At 30.6% G+C, this 26689-nt stretch overlaps 2 protein-coding genes across 9 annotated transcripts in view; one reads left to right on the top strand and one right to left on the bottom strand.

The window, feature by feature from the left end:
* Nucleotides 1-614: 614 nt before the first annotated feature.
* Usp47 (ubiquitin specific protease 47) lies at nucleotides 615-8269 on the top strand. 4 transcript variants are annotated; one of them, XM_074245199.1, is made up of 8 exons: nucleotides 615-758; nucleotides 1299-1372; nucleotides 1480-1599; nucleotides 2441-2540; nucleotides 2827-6785; nucleotides 6850-7016; nucleotides 7342-7582; nucleotides 7678-8269. In XM_074245199.1, the coding sequence occupies exons 4-7, from the start codon at nucleotides 2444-2446 to the stop codon at nucleotides 7538-7540; spliced, it is 4422 nt and encodes a 1473-aa protein (XP_074101300.1). In that variant the 5' UTR covers nucleotides 615-758; nucleotides 1299-1372; nucleotides 1480-1599; nucleotides 2441-2443; the 3' UTR covers nucleotides 7541-7582; nucleotides 7678-8269. The 4 variants fall into 4 exon arrangements, with proteins under 4 accessions (XP_074101300.1, XP_074101298.1, XP_074101297.1 ...); XM_074245197.1 differs by having other exon boundaries at nucleotides 1480-1558; nucleotides 7342-8269; XM_074245196.1 differs by having other exon boundaries at nucleotides 7342-8269.
* LOC141528916 (uncharacterized) overlaps nucleotides 8235-26689 on the bottom strand; it is a 267144-nt gene continuing 248689 nt past the window's right edge. For all 5 annotated transcript variants that reach the window (XM_074245208.1, XM_074245205.1, XM_074245207.1 and 2 more), the window contains 4 exons: nucleotides 24101-24123; nucleotides 17364-17519; nucleotides 16236-16590; nucleotides 8235-14556 (listed from right to left, as the gene is read on the bottom strand). In XM_074245208.1, the coding sequence (XP_074101309.1) occupies nucleotides 14133-14556; nucleotides 16236-16590; nucleotides 17364-17519; nucleotides 24101-24123 (958 nt within the window). In that variant the 3' untranslated portion in view covers nucleotides 8235-14132. The remainder of the gene's footprint in view (nucleotides 14557-16235; nucleotides 16591-17363; nucleotides 17520-24100; nucleotides 24124-26689) is intronic.

Genomic DNA, 26689 nt, shown 5'->3' with positions numbered 1-26689 from the left:
ACACTCTCATCTGACTATATTGAAAGCGGTACAAAGTGGGGGTAAAAAAATCGCACGATCTGGCCACACTGGTTTAATTTTGTATTTTTGTCAATTTTAAATATAATTTTATAGGTTCAGAAATCTCCCGTTTTGGCGTTTCAATCGCATGCGCAATGGGCGCGATTAATTTAAATAAATTTGTTCATAATAAATATTTGTGAAATTAAAATAATATTCAATAATTACTGGTCTGTAATTTTTTTTTTTTTTAATTACACTGAAGTTGGCAGACATTAAAAATTATTTTAAAATTTTATAATAATTCAATTATTAAAAAAAAAATTAATTAAAAAGTTTCACATGTGAAAATTATTAAAAATTACAAGTGAAAATTTTTAGAAGCATTTTTTTATTACAATTGATTTGTTATTAAAATTTTTAAAATTGACAGCTGACGGGTAACTTTAGCATTATCTTTTTAATTATAATTTTTCTTAGAATTTGAAAATTAAATTTTCGAAGAATAGAAAAATTTTAATCCGGCTAACTTCAAGGTGATGATAAAATTCCACGCCAGCTGCTGGGAAACTTGTGTAGATAAAATTAATGGCGGGCGCATATTTTTATGGAGAGTCTCTTGTATGCTTGTACTGCTTGTACATGTATATGTTCTTATAGTGAGAGGTAGGGTAAGACCCAAAACCAGTAAAACATCATTTTTTTTACTTATATTATTTTTAATGGTTACAATTACACATGTGTCAATAAAATATTCGGTAAGAATAATATCTAAATAAATGTCAATTTCTAAAACAATGTATTCTATTTAGCACAACTATTCGCCTAAAATAAATTAATTACTTTAAATTCCCAGAGGATTTTATTTAGTCATCTTGCTAAATGCATGTTCATGCTCATAAAAAACGTACGTAATATTTTATTCAATCTATCCTCATTCTATTGACACGAGTCTCGTCGTCATTACAAATCTATATTCAGCCATTTCACGTTTACTTTATTTTAATTCTTATCCGATTCCCATCACCGACATTTTACACCTTTTAAGTATCTTTTGTTACATGTCCGCATATTTAAAAATTTATTTGTTTAAGATAAAAAAAAAAAAAAAAAAAACGGTATAATAACAATTACTTAAACTTCGTCAATACTGTCTTAAAAATTGCACATAATCAATTTCCTATTGTTTAAAATATTACATATGTTTTTTTCATTTATTTATTTATCATTGTCATTAAAAAATAAATAATTAAATAATTGATTAATCAACTAATTATTACGTGTTATTAATTAAACAGTATTTATGCAGTCCTTGAACTCAGTAAATCTGCAGGTGTCAATCAGATAATGGTTTTTTATTTCAATTGAAATCGTAAGTATGCTTAATTTATTTATTTAAATTTTAAAGCAATGATTACAAATAAATTTTAAATTAATTATAAATATGTGGGTAATAAATTATTGGTGAAATATTTTTAGATGATATTTTTTGAGTGGATTCAACTTTGACCCAGAGAATTACTGAGGAATTTGATCCGAGCGTAGAAAATAAATCCAGGTGGTTATGATTGCTGAAAAATAATGACAGCAAATGGATAAGTAAGTGTGGAAGATGAATGAGTTTGTGAAATAATTAAAAAAATTTTTTATTACTTAAAGTTGGAACTAAAATTTATACGGACACAAGCTGTATATTTGGAAATCTATATCTATATATACATGACTAGGAAATACACAGGACAGTATTAGTATTGCATATTATGCATATACTTCTTGTGTATTGAATTAGAAAGAATAATTAAAGAAAGACTGAAAGAGGGATGTAGTACATTTTCCAAGTCTTGGTTTAGACATTCTAAATTTAGAACATAGCCGACTTGATTCTCTACCACGCTTACAAAATAATATATAACATACTGGGAGTAGTGCCGTGCTAAACAAACGAGTGAGATCTTCTTGTGGATTTAACTCTCCAACGACGGGGCATAGATCTCACACTAATTTTCTACCTTTCTGATGGCTTACTGCCAAATTTCAACTAATTTAACCGAGAATTATCGATAAAATTCTTTTTTTATTTATTTATCTTTTTGTTTTAACTTAACCGTATCGTACTATTACATTTTTAACGCGTTTATTTAACTTAAATACGTTGAGACGTTTAATTGTTTTGGTTTGTTCATTTTTATTTAATTTAACTTTATTTTTATATTCTTTTTTTTTAATCATTGCATGCTCATTTCTGAGCAGGTGCAAATTATTTATTATATTTATATTTAAATTAGAGTAATGAAACTAAGAAATCTATGTATATGTTTGTTTTACACTAGTAAAACTAGTGACGAAATTAAACTAAATGTAATGTAGTTTTAAGTGGGAAACTTATTTTTAAATAATTTAATTTTATTGTACTAACTTCAGACATTTTATGTGTCTACAGACGATGGTGGTGGTAGCTGGTGAAGGTATTGGAGATGTTGTCCATGATATCCCACTTTGTAATGTGACAAAAGATAGAGATTCGCATAGAACAGTACCTGGTAAATTTTTTTTAAATTCATTTATGCTTGTAATATTGTTGAGATTTTCATCGTACATATATTTTTTATTTTATTTACATTTCTTCAAATTAATTAAAAAAAAAAAATTATTTAGATACCAAATCATTACTATGAACACCACTACTTGTATTGTTTTATTGATAAAAATATTTAAAAATTTATTTCCATTAAAAAAAAAAATATTAAATTAAATAGTAAATTCTGCCGAATATTAATCATAAATAAACTAAAATACAAAATTTTAATTGATGATAATTATTTACAGAATTAGAAGATTGTAGTGACCCAAACAAAATGAAGACAAAGATAAAAGTCAAGAAGACAATAGTAGTAGTGGCTGGTGAAGCCAAATTTCCTGCGCAAATTATCGACACGAAAAATGATTTAATAGCCGATTATTCTTTGCTACTGATGGCGCCGAACTCGATCGTGAGCCAAGTCAGACAGGCGGTTTCGAACTGCTGTAAAGACTCACCCTCAATTTACAAGTTTAATTTGTATCTAACGCAGGGAGAAAATCATTTTGCCTTGGACGACATGACTAAGACCCTGGACGATTATGGTGTTAATTTCGACTCGCCTAAAGTCAACGAGCAGAGTGGACAGCTTACTTTTGAGCAACATGACGACTATTACACCTATGAGTACAGTAGCACTGAGGATGTCTACCTCGAGTTCAAGCTTTTTAGCGAGGATGAGAAGAAGTTGCTGAACATCAGTTTTCTTGTCTCTAAGGCAACCTGGGTCGGAGATTTAATAGCCAACATAAAAGAACACGTCAATTTGATTTCCGATAAAAAAAATTCTGTAAAATTCATACTTGCGTACGATGAAATCTGGATAACTTCATTCAAAACGCAGCACAATAAAACGATAGGTGAATTGGGTTTTGATTTTTCAAAATCAGCCGAGGTTATACTTACACTTCGAGTATGTTCCACTCTCAACTGGGAGGACAGTCACTCTCCGACGAGAAACAGAAGAAACGCCAGCACAACCGAAGTGTTTGATTATTCAGCCGCATTACGTGGTGCAGATGACTCAGGACTCAGTCAAAATAAGGAAAGTGATAGTAGACCCACATCAAACAACAAAACAGTAAAAAATGAAATGGAGCGTTTCAGTCCATCTGGTAATTTTTCAGGATCGCCAAAAGTTGAGCGTAAATATGTCACCGAGCGCAAGTCGGATATCTCCTATGTCGGTCTTGTTAATCAAGCGATGACTTGTTATTTAAACAGTCTTCTACAGGCGCTTTACATGACACCAGAATTCCGCAACGCCCTCTACAACTGGGAGTACGTAGAGGGTTCCGAGAAAGATGAGGCTAATAGCATCCCTTACCAATTACAAAAATTATTTCTGAATCTCCAAACATCGCAAAAGAATGCGGTGGAAACTACTTCATTGACTAAGAGCTTCGGGTGGGATTCCACGGAGGCTTGGCAGCAGCATGACATCCAGGAACTCTGTCGCGTTATGTTTGACGCTCTGGAGCAAAAGTTTAAAAACACCGCGCAAGCTGACCTTATAAACAGATTCTATGAGGGTAAAATGATTGATTATGTCAAGTGTCTGGAGTGTCAAATGGAAAAATCCCGCGAAGATACTTTCCTAGACATCCCACTGCCTGTAAAACCATTTGGCAGTACTGTCGCTTATAACAGCGTTGAGGAGGCTCTCAGAGGGTTTGTACAGCCGGAAACTCTTAATGATACTAACCAGTATTTTTGTGAAAATTGCAACAAAAAATGTGACGCTCACAAGGGGCTAAAATTTACAAAATTTCCTTATTTACTAACGTTACATCTAAAAAGATTTGATTTCGATTATCAAACATTTCACCGCATTAAGTTAAACGACAAGGTTACCTTTCCAGATATTCTTAATTTAAATTCGCTGATACCCTCGTCAGTGTCGCTGGACGACAACGAAGCTGACTCGCCACTATCTGAAGAAGTTGACGAGTGTCTTCCCTGCGAAAATGGGTTTACTTCAGGAGAGCCAACGCCTTCGAGCAACGAGCAGAATGACGACGAGGGTATTGATATGAACAATGCATCGACGTCGAGCGTCAACAGTCAAGAAAACGATCGCAATCGCAACAATAAAAATCCTCCAGGTCCTTATAAATATGAACTCTTTTCGATAATGATCCACAGCGGCAGTGCAGGAGGTGGACATTACTATGCGTACATAAAGGACTTTAAAACTAAAGAATGGTTGTGCTTCAATGATCAAAATGTGTCTCCAATAACTCATGATGATATTCAAAAGTCTTACGGCGGTGGTCCCAGCCGAGTCTACTACAGCGGGGCTTACAGCAGCAGTACCAACGCTTACATGCTCATGTACCGTCAGATTGATCCAGAGAGAAACGCTTTGCCAATGCAGGTCAATGATTTTCCTAAGCATATTCAGGAAGTGTTGAGAAAAATGAAAGAGCAAGAAGAAGAGCGAAGGAATGCCGAAAATTCTTTGAACTGTCAAAAATTCAAAATTTTCTGTCACCATCCTAAGGATAAAATTAGGAAAAACACAAGAATATATTTGCTTGAGGAAAATGAATCTCTGTCAGATCTAACAAAAAACGCTTACGAACAACTTAATCTTAAAGACTATGTAGATTTGAGCCAATGTCGTCTCGTTTCTTATGATCCGGAGAATGATTTTATACAGTGCAGTTTTGAGGGTGCTGAACAGAAAAGTATTTCTTCGATAACCCAGTCATCTGGGTCGTATCAATCTATATCATCGCCGTGCAATTTGCTCATGGAGATAAGAAATAAGAATGATAAGTTCAAAGTGTATCATCCTGGTGAAATAGCAACTAAAGTCTTCCTTATTAATGTAAATTCTCACAGGATCATCGACGGACCAGTTAGTGTTCGTGTGAAGACTAGCGCGACACTTGCTGATTACTGTAAATTAGTTGCCGAAGCTTTTAACCAAAAGCCCTTCCTGATGCAAGTTGTGCTTATGAAGAGCAATTCTAACAGTGTTGTGCTTCTAGAAAACGATTCTAACCCACTAGAATACAAAGGTTTCACTAATGGGTGCAAAGTCTTTGTGTCCTTGCAATTGGACTCGAACCCTCTGAAAAAGTTTACCGAGTCGACGCTCAAGGCTATGGTGGAATCCTTCGCTAATATTATTGTTTTGAATATCGAGCTTCCGGATATGAGGAACGAGGTCTTGAAGGAGCTCAATATTCAGCTTTTGGAGTCCAAAAAGGAGGCTAAAGATGAAAAAGTTATGGCAAATGGTTTGCCGATCAGCAAACCGGTGGTTAATGGTGAGTCGGGTGTTAATCCTGAGAAACACGATGTTGTAGATGGAGAAGTCCAGAAGTCGGGTGATGATGAGGCTACTGGGGGGTGGAACTCACTGCAAGTTGAAGGCGAAGAATGGCAGGAGAGAAGCACCTCAGAGGACAGCAGTCTCAGCGACAGCGACAGGACTTTGGTTGGTGATGCGTCCGAAGACGACGAGACCAGCAATGTTAATCAAGATTTATTTACACCCACCCGAGAAAACTGGGGGGTAGATGATCAAGTGGATTACTGCTTTAAGGTTAAAAGTAAACCTGGAAGTTCCCCCGATCAGATTCAACTGCTGGTTGACCAGCACATCACCATGGAGTCTCTGAGGAAACACTTGGAGCAGTATATTAGAATACCACTGGAGTGCTTCAAAGTAATCCAGCAGACTAACAATGCCGAGGATATTAAATTCATGCGTCCGAGATCAACACCGCGCAGTTTTGAAGACGGCCAGACCCTCACTATACAACTGGGTCGCGCGCTCAGAGATGGAGAGTTTAAAGTTAAGCTTCATTATCTGTGGGTGGGCTACATGACTAGGTCTACCGAGTACAATTCAGTGGGCGAGTGGATTGTCTCGAAAGAAGCCACGGTGGCTCAGACTAAAAAAGAAATAATTGAAGATTTTAAAGCCAATAGCAACATTGATGTGTCTTATGAGAAATGTCGACTGAGAAAAAAACTTTTTGCCACGCCGTCAAAAATCTTGTTCGATCACCAGAAGTTCAAAGATATCGAGCTTATTAATCAGGAGCTGATTGTTCAAGAGCTGCCGGACAAAGATAATGTTACTGATCCCAATCAGATTGTTATCAATGCGACCAAGTTTCCGGTTCAGGATTTTGTCGAGTCGTATGAAATCGCTCTGAGCAACAATACTTTGAATGAATTGGCTACTAAGGTTTGTAGTTTTTTTTTTTATTTTTTTATTGGTGTGATTATTTATTTTTGATATTTATTTTCAGCTAGCGGAATTAACGGGTATCAATGCGGAAAATTTTAATTTTGTTAAACTTGATTGGATTAATTACGGAGCTTACGCTGATGCCATTGACAGTTACAAATGGATCAATTTGAACGATGAGTCCTGGAATTTATTGACGCTTGAAGATGGAGCACTTATTTATTATAAGTAAGTTATTCAATTTTCTTGATTTTTTTCGGTACTTTATCTTATAAAAAAAAGAAAAATATTGATAAGAATATTTATTCGAAAAACTGGTAAATATTTACAAGTGAGGTCAACCATTTTAATTTTCATTTTTTTGAACGAAATTTCCATCAAAATAAACAAAATTCCATTTGATTTTATTGATATATATATATATATATATTTTTTTTTTTTTTTTTTTTTTTTTTTTTTGAAAAATTGGGTTGACCCCACTTGTAAATATTTACCAAAAAACTTTATTTGTATGTTTTTTTTTTTTTTTTAATTATTAAATAATTAAATACAGAGATGGTATGGAAGAAAACAATTCGTCGAATGAAGATGATGACAAATCAAAACAAAGTGCATTCGAGCGACGATTAGCTCTAGATTCAAATGTGAACAACATGAGAGATAAAACCCGTAGATATCGATTCTGCAAAGAATCAAGTTACAATAGCCCGCGACGTGAACGTGCACTTAAAATATACTTTGATAATAAATGATCTTCTGGTAACTTATGGGCATAGCGTCTGCAGTTAAGCGAGGTAATTATTTAAACAATTGCCAAGTATTTGTAAAGTAAATAATTTATCTTTAAAAATAAAATAATAACTTTTTTCAATGCCTGTTTTGAACCAAGAGCGTCAGTATCAATCCAAAATTTCATTTGATGTTCTCGGTAATATAATTTAATTACGTTGACGTTAATAAATCAAGAATATCAAGTAGATTCGTCGCCCATATCCCACGATTGTTATTATTTAATCGTGGTAGACGTATCGAGCGATTGAAATATCCGGCCATTTTGCTGTCTGAAAAATCATACAATTTGATAATACATAAGCTTCAATAAAAAAAAACAATAATTATTTCATTGAACAGGCTTCATTTAATAAAAAATTTTATATTAACAAAAAAATTATTGCATTTAAAAATCGCGCAGTTATTTAAGAAATGAAAAAATAAATTTACCTAAAATCGAGCTTACTGTTGTATTCCCAAAGAGTTGATAGCAATAGTATAAGATACAGCAATTGCTAAATTTATCATTAAATTATAATTAATTTGATCTTTAAATCAACGAAATATTATTATGATTATTTAAAATAAAAATACTGATCGAGTTTAAAAATAAATACGGCCGTTGACGATCTCCTATTTTCTCTATGTACCATACGCTGTAGTTACAAATGAAAATTATATTTATGATAAAAAAAAAAAAAAAAAAATAACGATGAAGAAAAGATAAATTAAACTTGGAAATAGTGTAACTGTAAGTGTTTAAGTATTTTGAACATATACCAGAGTAATACCTTTATATCTTTTTTTTTTTACGCTGACCAATGTACTGTTTGTTTTCCTCACCAGATTTTACGCTGTTTTCTTTATTATTTAATTTATTCACAACCGCGTTAAATCTGGTGGCTTGTGTAAATAATTAGTGTACTATCAGCTTGTTAGAAAGTACTCATAATTATTTTTATTAATTAATTTACAGAAACAAAAATGTCGTTTTTTTTTCTTTTTTTTTTTTTTTGCTAATTATTTTTTTGTCACTCGATTTTTATTAATCACTAAAGATGTTTAATAACGAGATTGTTATTAGTTAATTAAAAATTACTGTGCGAGCCAGCACAAATAGTACGTATTAGTGGGATGAAATATTAAAATTTACTAATTTAAAATAGCAGCACTTTTGCCTGTTAATTATTTATTTATAAGAAGAGTTTAAGAGTCGCGAGAATGCAATCAGTTATACTTATTATTATTACTTATTATTATTATTATTAGATAAAATTGTTTGTTATTAAACTTTGAAGTTTTAATTAGTTAAAAAAGAAAAAAAAATCACAACGTAAGGTGAGAAAGAATATATTTTATTTTATGTACAACTTTTCCTCACAATCTTCTAAATTGAATACGTATATTTTCTATTAGATAAATTACATTTATTGGCTTCTTAAATTATTTTACAAACATTGATTTTTAATTTTTTTTTTTTTCAACTGTAAAACTTTTTTACGTTCAATTTTGCGTTACATTGGTCATTAAGTTTTAAAACAATAAAAAAAAAAAAAAAATGATAATAAATATGAGAATTAAAAATGTTGAGGCTTTGACTTTTGTAAAATAAATTTTGGAATTTATCTTAAAACCTCGTGTGCTCTAATCTTATTTATCAATGACTATTTTTAATACAATATTTAATTATAATATAGTAATTATTATTATTATTATTACTATTAATTCTAATATTATTATAATTATTATTAATATTATTATTATAAAAACATTTGTTTATTCTGACACACTGTTCTTTATAAATTTAATTGCGAAACTATCCTAACAATAAAAAAACTGTATATATATTGTATATGTATATATTTACAAGTATTTATTTATTTTGTACATGAAACCACATAAATTTAAATATAATAATAATACAATAGAATACAGTAAGCTACATATAGGAGTGCACTAGGCAAGTGGTCACTTTAAATTTCGAATAAAAGAAAAAAAAGAGATAAGAGATAACAAGAATAATATAATAAAATCTTATATTGAGAGGACGGACGGTGTAAAAGATTATTGCCGCGTATGGAATAATAAAATATATCGGCTCTAGAAATCGGTATGGCAGTGGGTGCGTGAGTCCCAAGAATAAAAATAAGCGAGAAAAAACAAAACGAAAATTCCATATAAATAAAAATAAAATAAAATAAAAGATTAAGAGAAAGAGGAAATAAGGGTACATATCTCGATATCTAACCGTTCGATCTCTCGGTCCGGGCCGCCCGTATATTTACATGTATAATTTATATACCCCGTCCGATGAAACCCAGGCTAAGGGCGGACACCAACGGAACCTGGAGATTTTAGTCTGCGTCCTCATGCGCACCACCTCCTTTACTTCTATTCCTTTATTATATTCGACCATCATATGCCTTTATTTTTTTTTATATTACTTTTTCCTTTAATTTTTAATTTTTAATTTTTAAATATTAAATTTTAAATCTACCCGAGCTCGGACAATTTTCACGTACTATCTCACATTTATTTAAATATTACACATTACACATAACACATATTATTCATATATTTGCCATACTTAAATACCATTCATTATTACATGGTAATAAACTATAATAATAAAAATAATACATAATACATACATTACAACCCACTCATACATAAATAATTTAGACAGCATATACAGATGTAATACATACAGGTTACATTATATTATAACTATAAGATTACTTTTATCACACGTTATAACTATTACAACTCATTAATTTCAACTTTTAATTTACACATACTGATACGTTTATTACATTACAATAATTATGTTGTTTTTATTTATTTTTTTTTTTTCGCAATAATTCCAGTTTGGACTTTTCATTAAACGAGAGATTCTAGGGAATTTTAAAACTCGTATATCTTATAAACTATATAAAAGATACGGTAAAATTGATGAGCATTTTTTTTTTGTAGATAATTAAATTTCCTACAAAAAAAAATTTTTAATGTAATTTTTTTGTTTCTTTAATATTTAATCCAGACTTTTGATTTTTAACTTCTCCAAAACTTATAAAAAAAAATTGTAAAAGAGTTATGAAAATGAAGTTAGCCGACATTTCAAAATTTTTAGAAATTTTTTATTGAAAAAATTTCGATTGAATAATTAAAAAAAAAAATTTCACCTGTAAAAAACTTGAAAAACTATAAGTGCAATTTTTTATAAATATCTTTTTAGTTGTTATTTAATAAATAAAAAAAAAAATAAAAAATTTTCAGACGTCTGTTAACTTCAGCGTCATAAAGAATTATAATTCAAAATATCTTCTAAACGGAAAAATTATTCAAGATTTTTTTTTAATGGAAAGTTAAATTTTCTACAAAAAAGGTCTTTTACAATTTTTGACAGTCACCGAATAAATATAAAAATAAAATCAGCATTGAATAAATTTCTTTTCGAATATATATCCAAAGAAGAAATTCATTAATTTGTTTAAAATGATTGCCGAAAAGAATAGTTTATTAGTTATCTCTGGGAACAGCCAAAGTGTTGTTGATTCTCACATACCCGATATATCTCTAATTAGACATCTGAAAATCCGATAAGCTGCCGTGTCACGGAATACCTCGCCGATCGATAAGCTTGGATACTTAACGCTTTGGGTTAACTAAGAATAAATAAAAATAGCGTAAGAGCAAGAGCGGATAAAGCCAGCACCTCGAGCTCGTGGGATTTTAAACGGTTTAAATAATGCAGAAGAAACAAACCACCGCCCTCTTCTTCCTCCACCTTCGACCTTCCTTCATTCTAAATTTTCTTATTATAATTATTTTTATTTTTCTCGCGTCGTAACTTCCTCTTTTCATTGTGAGCTCCCTCTCCACTCTCCACTCTCCACTCTCTACTCTCCACTCTCTACTCTCTACTCTCCACTCTCGACTCGACTCCACAATGTGTATTGTGACTGCAAGGGCGCAATTAATTACTGCGTGGCTGGAAGGTACCAAGCAAGCATTGTTGCATCTGTTGCGCTTAGCAATTCTGTAGCTTCCTTTTCTTATTTCTTCCTTGCATCCTCGTACTCGTTTGACTTTATACACTTAGTACCCCATACAAATACAAATACAAATATAAATACAAATACAAATACTTGTACAATGTGTGCTGTTGTTCACCATATCGGCATTCACACACTCGACCATCCGCCATCCGGCATTCGCTTAACTCTTCTTAACACACTGCACATACATCCTCAAGAGTTACGCTAAGGTATGTAGTACACAAGAAGAATATAGTACTGAGACTTGGGACTACTTATTAAAGTAACTAATAAATTAAAACTGCGTATAAGTAGGTAGTTGTTACTGTTACTGTTATTCTTATCCCTCGTGTTCTCTGGGACCTTTGGTATATATTAACAACCGTACGAGGAGTAACTATGTTATGTAGTGCATCTAAAACTTAACTTACTACATCTCAACTAGCCACGATGTACGTTTAAGAAGCATTAATGATGTCCGGAGGGAGTTGCCAAGATCAAGGGAGATCTTTTAAATACTTTTTACATCATAACCAACCAAAGAGTAATTATTATATTATTTTATTTTCATCCCAACTCCCTTTTACCTTTTACTTCATTATTATATTATTTCTTCTTTCTTTCTTTCATTATTTTATTTTCAACCAAGTCTTTTTATGTCTCTGACGTTTACAACCCAGTAATAATACGGTATTGTATTGTATTTCGTGTATGTACCTGTTGTTTGTGAAAAATAGTTAAATTTGTTAGCAGTGAGACTCTGGATTTATTGCACAACTCATCACCATTAAAAACAAACTATTAATTGACTCAATTAAATTTCTTCTTTTGGTACTTAATATTTAATATTTATTTATTGATGAATTTTATAAATATAAGTATAAATAAGATAACCAGTTCCGTGTTAATTCATGGTTGTATTATTGCGTGCAAGGTACAGTAATAAGAATTATAAACCTTATAGTCTTCTTATTCTTCTTCTTCTTCTTCTTCTTCTATAGAGAGTTGAGATTTTGCGGCAGAACAAAAAGGCGGATGATGAAAGAACGATTGAGAGAAAGTAAATGAGCTGAAGAAAAAGGAGACGGTGTTCCTCACGGACACAAACGTCGAATTACGAAACACCTGTTCCACGAAATAACTTCATCGGAGTGAGTGCATTCGTACTTAAATTCGTGGTTGTTGGTGAGCCCTTTGGCTTCTGTTATTTTATTCTTGTTAAAAAGGGAGATAGAGTGAGCTGTACGTGATTACTCTTAATTCGTCGGCGGAATTCAACTCGGTCTACATAGCAGCACTAAATCCGATACATATTGACCCTCCAAAGACTCGGTTTTTATTTTAAACCTTACAAGCTTAGTTGATGGTATGATCCTCGATGGTGCAGCAGATGTGGGTGAATGGGAGGGCCCAGATTTACACTCGATTAGATCTGAGATTACAAAAGTTCTCCGGCGTTGTTATTATTATCCTTTTCTTTGCTCCTTTGGTTAAAAAAAGCTTGAGTTATCATCTACGACCTTCCTGTGCAGCGTCTTTCCTGTCGCTGGGGCATTCCAGTGTATTATTACTAGAGGCGGTTGATATTACGTGTCTATTAGGTTCCAATGGATGCTCATTCATGCGTGCCAATTTTAAACAACCTTTGAAAAGTTAAACCGACGTATAACGAGTACGAGGTGTTGTTATTACAAAGCTCTTTGGCTTTTAGAACAATTTTCACATTTTTTTTAATAACAAGTCTCTGCTGGACTAGTATTATTCATATTACTATCATTACGCGTCTCTAAAGCCAAAGGTGTAAAAAATTTATAAAACAATCAATAAAAAAAAAAAAATAACAAACAATAATTTTACAATTGCACACAGAAATAAAATTTTAACTTGAATAAAAAAAATAGTCATTTTTTTTTTTTAAACAATTTAGTGAGTCAAGATTTTTTTTCTTTCTGTGTATTTTTTAATTTAAAAAAAATTCATACCTCCTTTTAGGCATTAAAGACGCGAATTATTTATCCAATCGGTTTCAAACAAAAACTTTAAAACTTATAACAAAATATTTCATCAGCTAATAAATATTTTTAAAATAAATTTATTTTTGACTGGCGTCTTTTTAGCTTTAGCTTTAGCGCGAAATAAAAAAAAAAAATATTTAATACCAAAAAAACATTTATTTTCGTTAGAAACCTTTTTGGTATAAAAAATTTTTTATTATAAAATACTTGAATCTTTCTAAAGCAATAGACAATTAACAAAAAAATAGGATGATTTTTTGGTATTAAATACGAAATAATTACAATAATTATAAAAACAATAAGCAGCAGCAGCAATAATAAATGTTAAAATTTTCGAGACGACTTGTCAAACAAGTGTTGTCTCCCACAGCCTTGTTTGTTATATTCTTAACTTGTTAGTCTTGTTTCTTCTTCTTAACAAAACACATAGATCTAAATGATCGGTGAGCTGGCTGTCTCTCTACTTAAATGCAATTAATTAGCGTAATCTAACTAGCCCTGCAATTTCTCTGGGAATATAATTAAATGTAGTCGGACGGTGTCGTTGTCTCGGTAATGGCAGCTAACCGGTACGGAGGCTCCGTCGTCGTGTATGCTTGATGACACGTTCCCGTTTGCGTCTGAGTTTGCATGCTCGAGGCGTTTGTATGGAGCGTCACTCCTGCGGACTGCTGGTGGTTGTTTGCCGAGTTTGAACTCAGGTCACTGTAGTACGCGCTGCTGGGCGCGCTCGAGAGAAAGGGCCCATCTAGGTCCGCGTCGCTTCCCGTGTACGCGGTGTTCTGGTACGACGGGTTTACCTCGCTCCCAGCTCCCGTTCTCAGGTGGTGATGGTGGTGATGGTGGTGCTGGATGTGGTGTTGGTGACTCGGGTGCTGGTGACGGCTCAAAGACAACGGCGTTGATGGTCCGTTCTCGTACATCTCATAGTCTGGTTCTTGTAACCTGAAAGTTTTATTAAATTTATTAACATTTTATTCTTTTCAAATTTAAATAAAAAAATAAATCCTTCTAATATTTTCTGGAAGACTTATATCGAGCCAGAGGCATGAACAAAATTACTTTTTTTATACTAATTAACTTTATAAAATTAATAATACCGGTTATTTTTATTAGATTATAACTTAAAATTTTAAATTAAAATTAAAAACAAAATTTTTATTGTAAACAGTTATTGACATCTTATCGGACCCTGCATAGAAAGAAAAATTTCCTGACTAGAGAACAAAATTCTTAGTTCAAGAAAATTTTCGGGTGCCTGAGGAAAGACCGAAGTAGTGTTGACCGAAGTAAAAATTTTTCTCAACATTCTATTCTTGGTGGAAGTAATTTTTTCTTAATTCAAATTATCATAAATACTTGATACAATAAATTTTTATATTTGATCAAGATTTTTAGATACTTTAGAGAAGCAGCGCTACTTACTTCAGCTGAAAAAAAAATTTTCTCACCTTGAGAAAATTTTTCTCCTGAATATTTGATATCCATTTTATATTATTTAAGCGTGCAACTATACATATTAAATGAAAAAAAAAATGATTCAATATTATTAGATCTTATCATTTGACAGTTAATCATTAAAAATATTAATAAAAATTTACTTCTATCGAGATACTTGATTTTTTGGAGCAAGAGAGAAATTTTCTCAAAACAAAAAAATTTACTTCTATCAAGAACTAAATTATCTGGAGCAAGAGGCTGAATTTTCTCAAAATAACAAGATTTTCTTGACTTAAATAACTTTTATTGGATCAAGATACGTATTTTTTAAAGCAAGAAAATTAATTTTGTCAAAATAAGTGAAATTTCTCGTGTCAAAAAAAAATTTTTTTTTCGCTCAAGAAAATAATTAAGAAGAAAAATATTTTCTTGGCTCAAGTGAACCTTTTTTTCTGTGTGATCTGAAAGTAGTCCTTCAAGGTGATCATCATAACTCTTTATTAGTTCATTTAAAATCAATCAACCAAAAGAAAATTACTAGTTTAATCGAAAATATGGTAATCGGATTTTTGTTTATTTTAAAAATTAAGTCAATCACAGCTTCTAACAGTTTACTCACGAATTTTGTCGAAAAAAAATAATCTATATAGTCAATAGTTAAAAAAGTACTGTGCAATTTAACAAAAGTTATTATTTGATAAAGCAAAATTTTATTTATTTATAGTTCACAAATCACGGCAGTCACATAGTGACTGCAAGGTTGTTAGTAGTTTATTATAAAAATAAATGAAAATTTCCAAAACAAAAATCCTTGAATCAAGTACTAGTTTTTAAAATTTTTAATAAGACGAAAAAATTTTTCTTCAAATCTGTCGAATGTTTTCTAAATAAAATTGGTTATCGGTTTTGAAAATATATAGTAGAGACTTACGTGTTTTAAATTTTAGTTTAGCAAAGGTATTACCTTTTTGTGTAATTTAAAAAAATTTATAACTCAACAACTATATTTCAGATCGAATTTTGTAGAGTATCTCGGAAAATATTCACTCCATTAACTTAAAATTTTCAAGAAATATTTTCGAGCTATACTTCAAAACAATGCAATAAACAAATTTTTTAAAATCCTGACTGCCCTTAATCTTTTAAATCAAGAATGAATAATTATTACAATTATTAATAATTACCTTTGATTGTGTCGCCTTTCCTTAAGAGTCCCAGTTTGGCTGTCACCGCTGTACCTACGATGCAGCCTCGCAGCATCAAGTTCATGGTACTCGTCTTCTTCCTCATCACCAGGAGTAGTCGCTCGGCCGCCGTAGGTTGAGCTTCCTCTGAGCTGCAGCTGAAGATCGCTGGCGTAACTCGCGGTTTGCGAGTCTAGTTCCGCGTACAAAGCCTCGTCGGTTTGCATGTGGGTGTAATGATTCTCCACAGGAAGATTCATCGCGCACCGATGCGGCGGTAAACTCAGGGGGGTTGCTACTACTCCTGCTGCGCCTCCTCCACGTCTAGATCCCAACCAGGACCAGACATTGTGACCTGTTAATTTTAATTTCATCAATTAATAATTGTCATTATTTTTATTAATTTTTGTCAGATAGTTTTCAATCTTTCTTACTAAAGTAATGATAATTTGATATTAAATATTACTTAATCCTTTATTGTGACATTATTTTTTATTGATAATTTTAATCATAACGTTAATAATCAAAATTAAGGACTGGGCAAGCTTTGGCAGTAAATTATTTTTTTTTAAGATTTAATAATCTTGCGCTTGATAAATGTTAATAATTTTAAAAAATAAATAAATGATAGTGATAATAATATTGAAATTTTTACCGTTCAAAATTAAAAATAATAAAATAATATAAGGATTAAAATCAGAGAAAAAAAATATTTTTGAAAAAAATGAGCAATGTTGTGATAAGAAACTAATTTGTTGAAAATTTTCGACAAGTTTATTTTTTAGCTGAAGAAATCAAAATTTTTATCATCACGTCAATTTTCTTGGTGAAAAAAAATTTTCTAGTTTTGTGAGGGAAAAAAAAAAAAAACTATTTTGGATGAAAATTGTTTTTTTTTCTCCAAACAAAAAAAAAATTTTTTTTCAACAAGAAAGCTACTGTGAAAAAAATTTTGATTTATTCAGCTAAGAAATTAAATTATTGAATATTTCCTACAAATTAATTTATTGTAACAACAATGTACATTCTCTCAAAAAAATTTTTTTCTCTCTTTGTATTATAAAATTGAAAGTATAAAATTATTATAAATATAAAAACTATTATTATTTATTAAAGAAAAATATTTACCTGGAGTTGGCGTGACGTCGTGATAAGGCGGTAATTTATCGAGCTCTAGCGGGGGCCGTTCAGGAATCACGGAAACACCTCCAGCAACTCCGACCGCTCCAGGGCTAACTGGTTCCTGGGGATTCGCGTCTTCAACTCCGACTCCGCAACAGCTCGCTGTAAAATAAGTTAATCAATTTATTAGATAAATTTCCCTTCTCAATTTCACAACAGCTTGAACAAATTTCGGTAAATTAAATGGTAAAATCTAATATTTTCATTCAAGTTAATCCCTGATTGCTCATTGCTCATAATCAAACCGAATAGTAGGTATAGAGGTAGTTTTATTAATATAAACTAGAGAGGAAATTAGGATGGATTAATTTCAAGCTAAGTGTGGTGGGTGTGGTACCTCAAATTTCGCTGTCATATTTTAAAACCGTTAAGATCCCTTTACAAATTAACAACAATAATATAATATCAGAATATAATATTCATTCGCTCAATACAGAACCGAACCCTTATTTTTTTTCATAAGTTGTGAGTATTCCTCAGGTTTACTTGTTAACATCTGAATTTCATCGGAAGTTGAGTCTAGTGGTGGTGTAGTATCACGTTGATATACGAGTGAAACCTCCACTCTGCTCGGGACTGTCAAGTGCCAGGTGAGGGTCTACTCTTCTCTTCTTTTCTCTCAACTCAGTTACCCATCAACTCTCAACTCTGCGTATTTATTTATATATCATATATATTTATTATTATATTATTATTATTATATAGCAGTGGATAGGAGTCTATATTTCAGTATACATATCTATACCTACATTTACCCACACAACCGACAACCACCGGCGAAAAATATAATAAAAATAAAATAATAATATACAAAACATGTGTGAGTTGAATCCTCGAGCATTATGACATGAACTTGTATGTATGAAGGGGCGCCTCCCCAGTACACTATTTCTTCTCTCGTCTCCAACTTCTCATTGTGTTCCCATCATCGAGCCGTCATGTGAATCGTCCCGGATTGGATTTTGTGGATCTGAGGGACCGACCAGGAATGCAAAAAGAACGTGATTATCAAGAATTTTTTCACTTAATACGCGCTTCACAACCACGTTCTTTTTTTATCGACAACTTCAATGAGAACTTTTTTTTTTTTTGTTATTTTAATCTGTACTCGGGAGGAAAGGGGTAGTTTTGCAAAAAATTACTTTTGGAATTTGAGTTTAGTCCATTTTTATGCAATTCAATGTAATTTGCAACAAGTCATGCCCAAAAATAAGTAAATTAATTTATTAACAGTTGAGAAATTTTTTTATCAGTGTATGATTTTATTTGTATTTTTTTATAATTTTTTTTTTTAATTTAATGATAGTTTAAATTACAACTCAAATTATTAGACAAAATCATAACTTATTTTAATTTTCATGATATTTTTACATATTTCTTTTATTCATTTTTCATTTTGAAAGATTTTTTTGTCTAAAATCAACTAATTAAAGGTTAGTCAAATCGAAAAAAAAATTTTTATTTCAAGAATTTCCTTGCTTGATTTGAAATAAAATAACTTTTTCAAAAATCAAATCAATAAAACAGCATTAAAAAAAAGACCTGATTTTATCTAATAATTTGAGTAGTAATCTAAACTATTATAAAATTTTGAAGAAAAATTATCAAAAGATATAAATAAAATTTCTTAACTTAATAAATAAATTTATTTGGAAACAACTTTTTCATTTGTAAAATATAATTAAATATTTTTTAATTATTAATAAATATTCATTAAATCACCTAATGCTAAAAAATCATTTATTAACAGTTAATAAAGCTTATTAAATATTAACAAATTCTTCTAGACAGAAAAAAAAATTTCTTGAACCAAGAAAATTATAAGGAAGACTGAAGTTATTTTGGAGCAGGAAGAATTTTCTTAGCTTAAAAAAATTTAACTCAGTTCAAGAAATTTTCTGTCTTCCTTAAGATTTTCTTGATTTAAGAAAATTTACGCTTGACTCAAGACTTTTTTTCTTTGTGTACAGCAGTGCAAATTCAAAGATTTTTAAATGATTTTAGAATTCCAAAGAACTGTAATTTCAAGACTTAATCTGACAAGTAATAAATAGCTTTTTTTGTCTTAAAAAAAAAGTTTCTCAAAATAGTTTTAATAAATTTGGTTGACAAATCTTTCTATCAGTATAACTAAAGTACGAGGATTTAGTTTTTATAAATACAAACTGTAAATTAAAAAGTGGTATATATTTTGAAGCACTCTCTTAACATAATGGATAATGGTGAATGTTAAGCCAGATATCCCGGAATAATCGAGTTGACAAAGCGTTGATGGACGTGTTCCCCATCCCTATCTAATAAAATGTCATGCAGTCGAAAAACTGAAAACGTCGCTCAGAGTTTATCCCCGTGTGCATGTAATGCATGAGACCGCTCACAATGCGCGCATGTACTCGTCTTCGTATGACATCAATCATCGAGTGGAGTATGAGTACATAGAGATGAGGACGGGAAACCTGAGGATCGAGATTGAAGCTTAGACCGAACCATCAGGAAATATAGAGCATTCATACATATACAGCTCTATACACTTTATACACAGAAGACAGACATAGACAGTCTATACTCTACTCGAGGGGTTCGTCATTTATATAACCTGAGTTGGGCTTGGACGATATAATCCGATTATCCGATCCGTGACGCAATCAGCAGCATCGCCCTCCCTCGTGTGCCTGCTCGCTAAGTCTCCTTTACTTATAAAATTCACGCTTCGGTGAACACACTTTGACGTTATATACCTACTAGTTGTAGTTGAAATAATAATAATAATAATAATAATAATAATAATAATAATAATAATAATAATAATAATAATAATAATAATAATTATTATTATTATTATTATTATTATTATAATAAAGAAGAATATGTGAAGAATGGTGGATCGAGACATTGAAATCAAAGCTCAAGTCGCTGTAAAAAATAATTGGATTGAAGGGGAAAGTAAGAACGGGGTAGCTGCTGGCTCAAAAACTTTTGTAGATTATTATATATTTTACTTATTTATTTTTAATGAAAATTTAAAAGTATACTCAGGTAACACTAGGTATATCTGTTCTACAAAGATGAAATAAAAATATTTTTAAATGTTAACTTTAGATATACAAAAAAGAAAAATTTCTTGAACCAAAAAAATTATAAAGAAGACTGAAGTTATTTTGGAGCAAGAAGAAATTTTTTTGGCTTAAAAAAATTCAACTTCGTTCAAAAAATTTTCAGTCTTACTTAAGATTTTCTTGATTTAAGAAAATTTATACTTGATTCAAGACTTTTTTTTTTTTCTGTGTATGAAGTTTAGAAGATATGTTATGCACATTAATATTAAAACTAAATTGTTTCAAAAGGAAAAATTTCATTATTTTAAACACTGAATATAAAAGTTTGAAAATTTTTCTGTTTTGCAAGGCTCATTTTCAATATTTCAACATTTTGTATTTAAAAAAGGCAAACAATATATTGTAAAAAAATTTTTAATGGATAATTTCACAAAAAATGATTAAAAATAGCCTTTTTTTGGAGCGTCCAAAGTAAAATACTGATTTAATTAAATGTTACGAGATATAATAATTTTCCGCTTGATTCAAAACAACGAGTCTCCCAAAAATAATTTCGATGGTTCAGTAAATTTTTTTTTTCATGAATCAATTGATTTTTTTTTGTGCATTTATTCACGACACATTAACTACCGATCTTAAATCCTTTCATCACAAAAAAAATTCTTTCTTGATCTTCTCACAGTAAAAGCTTTTAAGTTTTTAAAATTTCAACACTTTTATGAATTAGAGACTGTTAGAAATCGATTGGCCAGTGTTAAGCAGCGGAGCATTAGCGAATAAATTGACTCGATAACGGGAGTGCCGGTGTCGGAGCAGGCGTTGCTTTAAATAAAACAGATAATAACCAGATAAAGTAAGTAATATAATCTAAACGAAGAAATAAAAAAGTGTTGATTAGCATAAATCCTCGACGGGGATAAAAGTATCCGAGGCTGAGTTAAGTTAAAGTTGAGACAAAGCACGCGAGGAGCGTCGGCCGCGCGTGGGGCACGAGAGACAGGAGGTGGAGGCTGCTACGAGTGTCGGATAATTAATTCGGCTGACCCCCGATCTCAATGCTGCTTGGGAGAGCTTCACCACCAGCAACAGGAGGATCACCACCAGCAGAAGAAGAAGAAGAAGAGCCAATGTCAGGGTACCTTAGAAAGAACCTTCGTTGAGTCAACGAGAGCTACGTCTCTTAGAGCACTCTTCTTCTTAGATCGTATCAGCACGCTCGATTTCAAATCGGAAAGTTAATTAGACGCGTTTCACTGTTCTCCTTGTCGCACGTCTGCATACTTGTTCCTTTTTTCAACATGTCGCTCGTCTTCTCACTTGTTTCTTCTTTTTCTTTTTCTTTTTCTTCTTCTTCTTCTTCTTCTTCTACTTGTGATACTCTCGTTGAAGAAAAGAGTAACCCAGGAGTCAACAGAGTCAAGATTCAACCGCTTTCATTATGGCAACTAATTAAACGCCAATCGATCCTTCGAGCCTCATGTCTTCAATTGCCGGTCATTTTCTTCTTTTCTCTCTTAGTCTCTCTGGAATCAACTTGACTTTTATTTAAACTGCTGAGCCAACAACGCCACGACGGCGCCGATATCCGGATGTTGTTGCTTTATTCGTGACACCCCTTCACCAACGAAGTTACTACGCTCGGGGTTCTGTTATGTGAATGACAATTTTAGCTTCTACTAATTTTCTATCATATTTATTTATTTAATTTGTTTAATTGTTCAACAGATTAGAATTGAATACTTGTTTAGGTTTAGATTCATTCAAGAGAAAGGATTTTACTCTGATAAAAATAATAAAGTTGATTAAAGGTAAAAAGTCTTGAATTAAGAAAATTATTTTTATAATTTTGAATCAAGCAAATAAGTTTTTGAATTGTCGATTTGTGTTTTCAAGTTTTATTGATTCAAGGATTCGTCTGCTTAATTCGTGACAAAGAATGAGTTTAAGGTTTTAGATTTTTCTTTTGAATCAAGTTTATTTTTTTATCAATTAAATAAAAAAAATTTTTCAAAAAATTTAATTGTTTTAAATTAAGCAGAAAAATTAACTTAAGTCATGAAAATTTTTTTAACTCCACAGCTTTTCTGCTTCATGCAAGATCAAAATTATTCAAAACGATTTTTAGCTTTTAATTTGTCAGTAACTAAAATAATTTCTAAATTTTTTTACCTTATATAGTTGATGCTAATTTTACGGAAACTACAAAAAACTAAATTGATTTTTTTTCGTAATTTTGTTTTAAAAAGTTTGGAAAATCCAAAAGTGCACGACTCGTAATGCTCATTTAATTATGAAATATTAATAAAATAAAGAATGTGAAAAAAATATATAAAACAGCTAAAATAGCACGATAATACGCAAACGCTTCTAGTGGGATAGATTTAAACAATATATAGATATACAGTCTTCTGGTTTTTGTTTTATTTTATTAACTGTACATAAACGATACTGAATTACCTCACCATTCGCATTCGGTGACCTACAATTCTTTCAAAGAATTAAAAAAAAAATTTTATTCAATTAATGCATTTTTTTTACAAATTGTAGTGTTTTCAGAGTTTCATAATTTTTTTGACTTATTTTGATGTTTTTTTTTCCGTTTCTATTGTACTAAATCAATAGTTGAAAAGTGTCAAATGAATTTCCATTAAATTATCTTGACAATAGTATGCAAAATATCTTGATTCCGTGAACTAACAAGACTATAATAAAAAAAATAGTTGCCGAAATGAGGCGAAAAAAATTTTTCGATTGTAAAGCACTCTCTGATGCTTATTCTCAGTTCATTAAATATACTTATTGTTCAATTTTTAAATTAATGGATTGAAAATATTTTGTAAAAGTTATCACATCTCTTGTAAAATTCCTAAACTAATAGATGAAAATTATTCCGTAAATTTGTTATAATATTATTGAAATCTAATATGACAAAACTTTTATGAAAATTGAGAATAAAATTATGAACAGTTGTAGTTTAGTTCAAATACTGAATAGAATAATTTCAATTTAATAAATAAAAACTTATTTAAAACGTATATACACATTTTATTATTGTATTTTCCCACCTAAAAATAAAGCAAACATAATTATTTTTTATAACTTGCTTACATTTTATTAACAAAATTATTTGGAGCGTTAAACCTGAACTTTTGTACTGAGGACTCACTTAAACTAATGATTTATTTATTTTAGTTTTAGGGTAAACTTCCCAAAGCACTCGAGGCAACCAGCAACAAGGAACCCGCAACCCGCCCTTGTTTCGTAATTCCGTATAGTGGTCGGTTGTCCGTTTAGTTCCCCACCCCGTTCCTTTTACTAAACGATACTGATGTAGCTTTTGGTTTAATAGTCTATATACACACACAAGTAATCCGAGCCGTTAAAGCGCAGACATTCTACAGCGTCGACGAAGAATGCTTTTGTTATAAGCGTGTATGTCTCAAGATAGCAATCGGATCTTTATCGGTAGTTATATGAGAGATCGGGGACGTTAGTTAATTGGGAATTAAGGAGAGAGCGAGGGATTATCGACTCTACACTAAAAGTTTATCGATGTATATATGTATATATGCATATATGTATAGAAAGAAAGATGATATGAGTGTGTTAATAGTTATTAGTTGTTACCTCGGCCTCCAGCGCTCTTCATCCTGAAAAATACAAATTATTTTATCATTAGATATGTTATTTTTATTTTTATCAACATTAGTGCATGTAAATTCATCATAACGAGAGAAAGTTTAAAAATTTCATTGTTCTACTCAATCGAAAAAATTTAGGGTTAATTAACGGATAATGTGACCATCATCATTATCTATATTATTAAGAGAATAAGCAAAATTTTGTGGCCAGTGTATTTATTTGATAAAATAGGTTTTTATGGTTAAATTTGGTATCGTTGGAAAAGTCTTTTCATGGTTTCATATCATTCTCACCAATAGTCAATTTATGATGACTAGTATTTAGGCTGCATTCAAAAATTCTCTATCTTTAGATACGTAATTAAGAAATCACTTTGTATCTCGTGAACTATTGACATTTTTAAAGATATAAACTCATCCCGATGTTACACTCATCGAGACCTTTCATTTAAGTACCCACATCAATTTTTCATATATTTATATATATTATATATATGTATATATGAAAAATATATCAAAATGCATGTGGGTACTCACATGAAAGCTCTTGATGAGTATAACATCAAGATGAGCTTATATCTTTAAAAACGTCAATAGTTAAAAAAGTACAGTGTAATTTATCAAAAGTCATTATTTAATAAAGCAAAATTTTATTTATTTATAGTTCACAAGTCACGGCAGTCACGTAGTTATTGTTATTATAAATAAATAAAAAGAATTTTTATATGCAAGGATAAGACTCAGATAGTTATATCTGCATGTATTCCAACAAATTTTCTCCTATTAAATAATAATGTATTCATTCAAGGATAAAAGAGTTATCAGATGCCTGATTAATACTTTTACTGTTATAAATTACGCAAATATGACTTTTATGGGATAATGTCACGATAATCAATTGATCTATTAAATTTATACATTATATAATTATAAAATACATGTTTTTGATAAGAGCTGCAAAGGCGTAGCCGACTTTATCACCTTAAAATATTAAATTAAGTAATTTAACTCTTGTACAGGAAATAAAATAAAATTCATGAATGAATAAATGAATGAATGATAATTCAGGGCCCAGAATTTTCTCGTGAGAAAATATTCAAATTTAGAACACGTATCTCAGTGACGAAATAAAAAAAAAACTCTAATCTGAAATTTGATATTTTAAAATTTAAGAACTAAACGACGTATTGAAAATTTCATTCTTACTTTCTGGAGATTAGATCTTTGAAGAAAAAGATAAAAGTCAACCTTTGAATTAAGTTGCCTAGTATTACAATTTTTGTAGCATCAGCAGTAAATTAAGAAATATAAAATCTAAAACAATTTTGTTAATATAATTAAATTATTTAAATTCTTTAGAAATTTACAGAAATCATCTCTCACTTCGTAATTTATATCCCATTCACGTTTTTTTATCTACTTTAAAAATTTTTTTCTTTAAATTGTGCTTAGTACTATTTATTAGTACATAGTAGTATTTATTCTAAAATTTCAAATAAATTAAAACATAAATTTTTATACTCTAAATTATTCTATCGTTTATGATGATTTTACATATAGTTATCTTCTCGGTCACCTGAATTTTCGACAAAAAAAAATGATATTGAGAGATTTATTAATTAATAATTATAAAATTTAATCAAAAATATAATTCAAAACAAATTATTATTTCGATAAAATGTGGACTTTTATAGTAGATCTTACAATGCCTTCATATCCAATATTATAAATCATATCTTTTCATTTTTTAAATGAGCTGTTTTCTGTTAAGGGGGATAGCCACTGTAAAATTTCGGAAAAAAAATTTTTTTTTTTTTTTTCATTAAACTGAAGTTTATATATTCAAAATTATGTATTTCAAATTTTATAGAAAAATTCCGAATAGTTTTCGAGTTATAGTCATTTTTATAAGAGCGCGTCGATTGACCGTTTTACGCGCGGCGCTTCGACGAAAACGTCGCCTGCTCGCTCCGTCTTTGATTCGTACGGGTTGGCGATTGTTTTCCCTCACGATTGTCAACCGTTACAATTATTTGACTTTTAACGTATATTTTTTCTTATTGTTGAGATACTGTACCTCATAGTTTAGTTGTTTTGTATGAATACACACTCGTTCTTTAATTTATTGAGTTTCTTAGTGTACTCGTTATTGTTTACTTACTTATTTTTTTTTTAAATCTTCTGATCTTTTTTTTTTTTGTTTATTTAACAAAAAAATTTGTTAAATAATGGATCGTAAACAAAGTAAAGTTATTAAAAACGAAAGAAAACTGCCAAACGACAGGAAAAATTTAATCGACCGCTCAATAGATATGAAACTGAAAAAATACTGGCTCTCAACGACGTGATAGTGCTTCCAAGAGGAAATTATCACAAAAATCTGATTGTACAATTGATTCGAGTATTAGCTACAAAATTATAAATTTTTTTCGATATTTAATTTACTAAGTGGCTGTGTATCGTGTAAAAAGTGTGGTGGTGATGTAAACTTTACTGAGACAAGTATTCGAGGATTAGGTTTTAAACTAGTTGTGAATTGCAAAAATGTGATCCAGTTTTGATAAATTCATGTCCA

This window comes from Cotesia typhae, unplaced genomic scaffold, assembly GCF_013202065.1.
Source record: "Cotesia typhae breed Kobodo isofemale line unplaced genomic scaffold, CoteBio_Ctyphae contig_44, whole genome shotgun sequence".
NCBI lineage: Eukaryota > Metazoa > Arthropoda > Insecta > Hymenoptera > Braconidae > Cotesia > Cotesia typhae.
This window is presented reverse-complemented; position numbering and strand designations above follow the sequence as displayed.